An 8,687-nucleotide genomic window follows, 5' to 3' on the forward strand; every position below is an offset into this window, starting at 1 on the left:
TAATTCATGGAGCTAAAAATATTGAGTGTATGCTTATTAGTGACACTTTCGCCAAAACTCGACACACTTCCTGACGCTAAACAAATTGTAACATTTCGTACCGTTTGTCACACATGTCCTTTTTAGGATGTGCTAAGTTGTCACATAAAAAATTCAAATGTAATTGGAGACCTAAATGTTAACACGTAAGGTTGAATTTAGCGTACACTAAAGAAGTCCAGTATTTGAACTGTTCGAATGCAAATAAGTTATTTGAACGAGGTTATTTTTAAGCGACAATGTCAATAATATTTCTCTTTACTTTTGGATTCGTTAGACAATAACCTCTCATAGGTTATTGTCTAACGAATCGACGACGACATCTTGAATACTTTTGGTATAGTAGAAAGTGCAGATAGTTTAGTAGATACGAGGGACGTCTGAAAACTTATAAGCCTAAGGTATTTCGAGGTTGTATATGTGTTTATGATACTGGCCGCTAGAAAGGCCATTTAAAAATAAATTATTAAGAAAACAATATGTCAGATTTTTATTATTCTGTTTCGAGATATTCAACTAGAAACTACATAATGTGTGAATTACCAGCGAATATTACGAAAATTGAGCATCGTGCTGTAATTAAGTTCCTTACAAAAAGTGAAAAATCACCGCAGTGTATTTTTGAGGAAATGGCTATTATTTACGGTGCTTCTGGGCCTTCTTATGCCACAGTCAAAAAGTGGAGTCGCTTATTTAAACTCGGGCGGGAATCCATCGAAGACGACCCCCGCTCAGGGCGGCCAATATCGGTAGTGACCGAAGAAAACGTAGCCAAAGTCAAAAAGTTGGTATTGGAAGATAGAAGAATTAAGGTTTGGCAAATAGCTGAGGTCCTAGGTATAAGTAAAGAACGAGTCGGAGAAATTTTACACGAACATTTGCACATGAGTAAAGTTAGTGCTCGTTGGGTGCCGAAAATGCTTACTGCCTTCGATAAAGAACGTCGTGTTGAAACTTCCCAGGCGTTTTTAGACTTGTGCGAAGATAATATAGACGAAGTTTGTTCCCGAATAGTAACTGTCGATGAAACATGGATCAGACAGTATGACCCGGAGTGTAAGTCCGAATCAATGCAGTGGATTGAGAAGGGGGAACGGCCGCCGAAGAAATTTAAAGTGCAAAAGTCGGCCTCTAAGTTAATGGCTACGGTGTTTTGGGACTGTGATGGTATTCTTTTAATCGATTATTTAGAAAAGGGTTCCACAATAAATGCACTTTATTATGCAGATCTTGTAAGACAGGTACGACAAGCAATAGTTGAAAAAAGGAGAGGTAAACTAAGGAAAGGAATTTTGTTTTTGCAAGACAACGCACCCGTCCACACCGCTCATGTTGCGAGGCGTGCTTTGAAGGAAGTTGGCTTTGACGAAATCGACCACCCACCGTACAGCCCCGACCTAGCCCCTAGCGACTATTTTCTATTCAATAATTTGAAGAAAGAGTTGAGGGGAAAGCGATTTACTAGTGACGAAGAGATGAAGGCGGCCGTAGAGGAGCATTTTGAAGGGCAAAATAAAGAATATTTTTTTAATGGGCTAAAAGCACTATATAAAAAATTTAAAAAGTGCATTGATTTGGGAGGAGATTATATCGAAAAATAAACAGTGATTTACCTTTGAAAATTGTGTTTTTGTATCTTAGGCTTAGAAGTTTTCAGACGTCCCTCGTATATGCAATTTTCAAACTTGAACATACATTTTACATACTTACAGGTAGGTAAATAAATTTTCATACCTCTGATACTTGAAACAATACCTATGCTTCTCGTTTTTGCATTAGATCGATTTCATTCAATGGAAATTTTCTTGCAGTTTTAAGCAATTATGAGGTTCTGAGAAAATACGAGTATCGAGGCGAAAGTCATTGTTTAGTTCGCGTGTCTAATATCACTATTAATTGTTTAATTTCTAGAAATTGTGTCGATGCTTACGATTTAATTTTCAGAATTATAATGGACGGTTGAAAGTAAAGAATCTAGGTATTTTGTAGGTTGTCGATGTAAATTACTTTTGTAGCATTTTTACACCTGTGGCGCCTTATGCCACAATGGTAACCTCAGGTAGGTTGACATTGTGATCGCTCTATGGGCCCCCCCACATCTGGCGTCTTTCGAGCGTCGGCGTCTGTCGGCGTCGGTCCAGCGCTATGGAAAATGACGTCGCCGCGCAGTTGCGTCGACGCTGCGTCGACGTTGCGTCGACGTCGGCCATAGAATTGTAGACGCCGACGCTCGAAAGACGCCAGATGTGGGGGGGCCCTAATTACCCTACTTGCGATGCTGGAGACCCTGGGTATGAAACATTGAATCTGAGATTAGGATGTTTGTTTATGTAGGTATAATTTTGCTATTAGAAACTAAGGTGCTGAGTTTAGTAACAGTTCTGTTCTAGTTTAGTTAATAAGTAGCCAAGTAACTGGTTAGCGCAAAACAAAGACGTTTGTTTGTTCTTTGGCCCTAATACGTAAGCGCCATTGTCATCGCTTCTTGAATATAATGTCTTTGTGTTCAAGAAATCAACATATAAGTAAAATGTCCATTGAAATAGATATACATATTTAATTACACAAACGGGTCTACCGCGATATAATTTCATTGTTTTTACCTTTAATTCCGACGTTCCGACAATGAAATTATATCGCGGTAGACCCGTTTGTGTAATTAAATATGTGTACAAAACGCGAGAGTTTAAAGTGTTAAATTGAAATAGTTCCTTGATTTGATTCGTTTACCTGAAAGTAAGGTATATGAGAATGGTGACTTGAGATGATTCAAGAAACAAAAAAAAAATCTGTTATTAAATGAATATAAAAATCCTTGAATTACTTTTCTTTGTTTAAAACATAAAAGGTTATAAACTCACGTTCAGACGGCATATTTTTATTAGAACTTATTCCACATAACTTGTAACAAACATAAAAATTATCATGTTAAAATTTGCACCTATTTATTCCTATTAATTCATCCTGCAGGCGTATTATGGTTGGTTTTATCTACGTGATAAAATAACTGTCACCTTTTGACACCGCGGGATAGAGAGTGACAGATACTGTTTTATCACGCTATCACGTAGACAGAAACGACCACCATATCCACCAGTGCTGAGTGCTGATTTTACAACAAAATTATTACAATAATATCAATTACATTTCAAAGATTACACCACATATTATCATACAATTCAATGTAATGAACTGTTAACCAGTCTGACGCAAGACTAAGATCAATTACTTTCCAATGCAAAAACCGTTACATTCTTATAAGAAATATTCTTCTAATGTAACTCATAACGTGATAATATAGCACTTAAACTTAGTGCCCAAATTGCCTGGTGCAAAAAATGACGAAAAAACCGGGCAAGTGCGAGTCGGACTCGCGCACCAAGGGTTCCGTACCATAATGCAAAAAAAAAACAAAAAAAAAGCAAAAAAGAAACGGTTACCCATCCAAGTACTGACCACTCCCGATGTTGCTTAACTTTGATCAAAAATCACGTTTGTTGTATGGGAGCCCCATTTAAATCTTTATTTTATTCTGTTTTTAGTATTTGTTGTTATAGCGGCAACAGAAATACATCATCTGTGAAAATTTCACCTGTCTAGCTATCACGGTTCGTGAGATACAGCCTGGTGACAGACGGACGGACGGACAGCGAAGTCTTAGTAATAGGGTCCCGTTTTACCCTTTGGGTACGGAACCCTAATACCCTTTGGGTACGGAACCCTAATACCCTTTGGGTACGGAACCCTAAAAATGACGAAAAAAAGCTAGGCCAATTTATTATGTCGATACGCGTACATAGATTTAATAAGATATTGCTTGGTGATAAAAAGAGCATTCATTTTAACAAGTTGCTAAGCGAATAATTTCAATTTAATGAGGGTTGTAACGGACATTAAAGTTCATATTAGCTTGTATTTGACTCCAGTTACTAAATAATAAAATAAGATTATTCGTTTTCAAACAAAAAATGTACACAACTTGATTTTGAACGTACCTACTTAGAGTACATATTTCTTAGTAATTTATAATTAAATCTAGACTAGCTATCAGTACGGATATGATGGTCGTATTTGTCTACGTGACAGCGTGATAAAACGGTGTCCGTCTCTTTCTATCCCGCAGAGTTAAAGCCCGGATAAAGCGATCCATAGTAGGCTTGCAGGTAAATTAATGTTGTGTCGTAAACATTTTGAGTTTTTGCGTCAGTCCCGTTTCGGTAGGGAATTCACAGGCCATATGTTGACCTTGGTAAAATACAGACAGAGGATATATGTGCCGTTTTCTATGAAAAGGGACCTTATTGTCGATAGCGCTTACGCCATTATTAACGATGCTCCGATATAAATAAATGCTGCGCACCGCTGTGCGTCGTAAGCGCCATTGACAATAAGGTCCCTTTTCATAGATAATGCCCCATATGATGGTCATAAAGTCTTAGGCCTTTATTCTACTAAAGCGTATATTACGTGGCTTGAGCAGGTTTGTTGCACAACCATTTCGAGTCCTTACTAGTATAGTAAGGTGCTTTGGGGTGAATCCAGAGTGTTTTTAGATTAGTCGTAGTACACTGAGAGAAAAATCATCACCAGGAATTAAAAAACAGTTCTGTACTGGGGGAAAAAATGAAGTTTTAGTAATAATTATGGACGTCTCACTATTTCTGTAAAGTTTATTTATTTCTACAAACAGCTCAGTAATCCCAAATATAAGTTCAACAAACAGATAATAGAAATTGCAAGAACTAATAGAAATTGCAAAAGTCAATTTGTTCCTATTAGTTAACTCTCCTCTTGTCCCCGGATTAAGTTTATTTTTGTAATTCTAAGTGTGTTTTTGTTGTACTTTTCTCTCAGTGTAGAATAAATGTTGTTGTTGTTTAATATTTCATCACGGTGTCATATATGTTCTTATATGTACATAATTAGACATACAGTAGAGTCCGGTTAGTACGACTCCGCATATAACAACCAACCGCTTATAGCGACGTAAGTATAGGCACTTGTTTGGTTTTAGTACAAGCTACTATGAAAGTACAACCGTTTATAACGACTCCGCTTATAACGACCGACTGCTTTTAACGACGGAAATTGACACAAAATCCGTCCGTCAAGTCCGGTTACAACGACGAGCGACGTAGTTTTTACGAATAAATTATTGGTAAGAAGCTTACTCCGTCTAGCGCACCTAACTCCCCTCCCCCCTTTTGCCTATACGGAGCGAGATGAAATAGTCATGTGACTTTTCGTAAACTTGCAAACTAAATAAAACCAACTCCCATTTTTTAATTGAGCTTAAACTTCACACACATAATTATGAAAGTTGGGTAACAATGCAATATTTTGGTAGGTACCTTCGAGCTGATCTGATGATGGACACAGAAAGTGGCCATAGGAACTGTGTGATAAAACAACGTCATCTTGATTAGATCTCCAGACAGAAGAATTACGACTTTTTATTTTTAGGGATTCGAGTAATTTGCGGATGACGAGTGAGTACACGTACCTTGAAAAGTGGCTTCTTCTAACTAAACACACAAGTCTCTCCATTTTGACAAGGTGTCGTAATACTAACGTAAAAAAATATTTTTAAAGAAATGTTTTCTTATTTCTTTGATTGTCGCATACGTATTAATAAATACAAAATGATTATTGATTAAAAAAATATATGTAAATTGGCAGTTCGTTTTGTACGACTTCCGGTTAGTACGACGTAATATCATCGGTCCCTTGGGCGTCGTTATAACCGGACTCTACTGTATATGTTGTTTGATTTTAGAAATACTTGATATATTTTATTGAGTTTTTTGGAACAAAAAAGTTTTAGGCATTTTTGAACTTGGCTAACTAATTTAGAAGTAGGTACTTTGAAACTGTCGTTTAGCGTATGTTCTAACGTTTTGATTTAAGATTAAAATAAGTACTAATTGTTATAATAATATTTAACAAACAGCATATTTAAAGTAACATAAATAAATATACCTATCTAGTAATACTAATCCCTATAGACAATCTATATTAAAGCTCGCATATCAAAAGAATGCGTGGCATAATAGTATACGATTTTCGGAATTACCACAAACCACCTTATTATAAATGCGAAAGTGTTTTTATTAGGGTTCCATACCCAAAGGGTAAAACGGGACCCTATTACTAAGACTTCGCTGTCCGTCCGTCCGTCCGTCTGTCACCAGGCTGTATCTCACGAACCGTGATAGCTAGACAGTTGAATTTTTCACAGATGATGTATTTCTGTTGCCGCTATAACAACAAATACTAAAAACAGAATAAAATAAAGATTTAAATGGGGCTCCCATACAACAAACGTGATTTTTGACCAAAGCAACGTCGGGAGTGGTCAGTACTTGGATGGGTGACCTTTTTTTTTTTGCATTTTTTTTGTTTTTTTTTTGCATTATAGTACGGAACCCTTCGTGCGCGAGTCCGACTCGCACTTGCCCGGTTTTTTTTGTATTCCCGCATATAAGAAATGTGGAATGGCTAGGAAGGAAGACAGGCAGTAGTATGGGCCGCATTTTATCCAAAAATGGTAAGTACCAGATTAGAATCAACTATTGGCCAAGGTAGGATGGCTTTTCTATGAAACTGGTATTCGTTTCATGGATATTTCTTTATAATTTTTGTGAAATTACCTTGCTAGTTGTTGCTAAATGTATGGAGTTACTAGAAAAAAAATTTATAGAGATATTTTTCCATAAATCTAAATAACTACACGCAAAAGAAACAGACATTTTTAATTAAATGGAATCATTTTACGATGATTTTACCTTTTCAAATATACCTACATGTGCCATGGAAATATTTATGTCTGAGTCATAGTTATTGTGAAATTTACCTACTTAGACCTTTGTCATTAGTTTCGAAATCATATTAATTGGACTTGCATAATTTAGAATATGCCACGGACTACATAGTTTACTTATATATAAGTACATTATGTACTATGGTTTTACGACAAAAATACGAGTATGCACTGCGTATTAAGATATTTTTTTTATGTAGTAAGATATTTTGTTTGGCAATCGTGTGAAGAAATGACAATGGTTAATTAAAATACCAAAATAAAATTAGCACGACACAGTCGACACACAAAGTTACCTGCGTTACGTGTTATTCTTTGTTTTACTATATTCCGTAGTAGGTAATGTGGTATTTTTATTCACAGAGTACAAATAATCACACTATCCTAATTACATAAGAGTTATGTCAACTATTGTGGTATTTAGAATAATGGTACCATAATAATAACACTTCAGCTAAGATCAGTACCTACCGATACCGTTAAGTATCAACAACTCAATCTTTTACCTCAAGAGTGTTGAAAAATGTGTAAAAATAAACAAAATAGAAGGTAAACAGGTAATCCAATTCATCAAAAAGGCCTACAGGCATGACAAAACGTATTGTGTTGCCCTATTATTAGCACCAAACGTCGTATAAAAACACAAAAACATACCTTAATTCTAAATGCACTTACGACCTTCCTTTGACAGACGTTAGAAAGGAAGATGTAAACAAACGACTGCCTTTGTAGAAAGGGCGTAAGTGCAATACGCTGTATAAGAAAAATATGATTGACTTACCTTTGTCCCCCATGAGGGTTTTAGCGGAGGGTGCCTGGCCGAACGGTGCTTTAGGCACGATAGCGGCCCCTTTATTCTTCTCAAATAGGGCTTTACGCTCTCTAAGGGACATCTCTGCTGGGTCCTTAGCCTTCGGACTCCCAGCTTCGAACATAGCTGCCCTGGATAGAACCGAACTTCTATCGCTATTAGTTTTTGGCGCGAAGCGTTTGATAATAGGAGAGTCTTTCGTTTGTACACAATTAGTTTCATTATTATGATTTTCTTCAGCAACCACATTATTTTCCTTGTCCTTATCACTGTCACAATTTTCCTCCACAGGCGGCGTGGGCGCTTTATATTTTTTAATTGAAGGTTTTTTTGTTATCGCCGGCTTGTGGGCCACGGCGGCAGCCATGTTGGGGGTTGCAGCTGCACTGGGGGTTGTCGATGTCCGCTTCGGCTCCTGTCGGGTGCGATCGGCGGTTTCCGTGGTGAAATCGTAAACGAGCCGCGATTGGCTGGCCGAGACGCGACGGTAGCCCTCGTGTTCCTATGATTGGACGGGTGAGCACGTGCTTTGGCGTAGTTGCATTGTAGGTCTTATGTTTTTAATTGATCGTTGCGTTTTAGGATCGTTATACGACTATGGAGGTCAGATGCGTGAGACGCGCGCCGCGTCGGTCGGGCAACTGACGCTTGACGGAGCGGAGTCGGGAAACTGAAGTTTAATTTGAACTTATGTTAAGCGATTAAGGGTTAGATTCGCGTACACATGTGCGGGATGCGTACGAATTATAATATTTTTGACATGTTTAGCTACAACATGTGTCATTGGCAGTGAACTTAGAATAAAGATGGTTTGTTATTAACGTTTCGACGTAACCCTTTATGGGTATGCTAATTTCGCTCCTATAGTAGGTCAGTTAAAGTGTATTTAATGTATTAGCCGACATGCAAAAAAGAAGATTTCCAGTACCTGTATCAGAGTGCCAGAAATTACCAGATATCTCATTCGATGCTGTATTATTTTTAAAGCATCGTTAGTAGGTAATATTTAATAAATAT

General features: G+C 37.2%; 1 protein-coding gene across 1 annotated transcript in view; it reads right to left on the minus strand.

The window, feature by feature from the left end:
- Positions 1 to 8,482, minus strand: part of LOC134673789 (anillin-like) — a 96,189-nt gene extending 87,707 nt beyond the window's left edge. The window contains exon 1 of the mRNA XM_063531816.1: positions 7,641 to 8,482. Within this exon, the coding sequence (XP_063387886.1) occupies positions 7,641 to 8,037 (397 nt within the window). The 5' untranslated portion in view covers positions 8,038 to 8,482. The remainder of the gene's footprint in view (positions 1 to 7,640) is intronic.
- Between the last annotated feature and the right edge of the window lie 205 nt (positions 8,483 to 8,687).

The sequence above is a fragment of the Cydia fagiglandana genome, chromosome 19, assembly GCF_963556715.1.
Source record: "Cydia fagiglandana chromosome 19, ilCydFagi1.1, whole genome shotgun sequence".
NCBI lineage: Eukaryota > Metazoa > Arthropoda > Insecta > Lepidoptera > Tortricidae > Cydia > Cydia fagiglandana.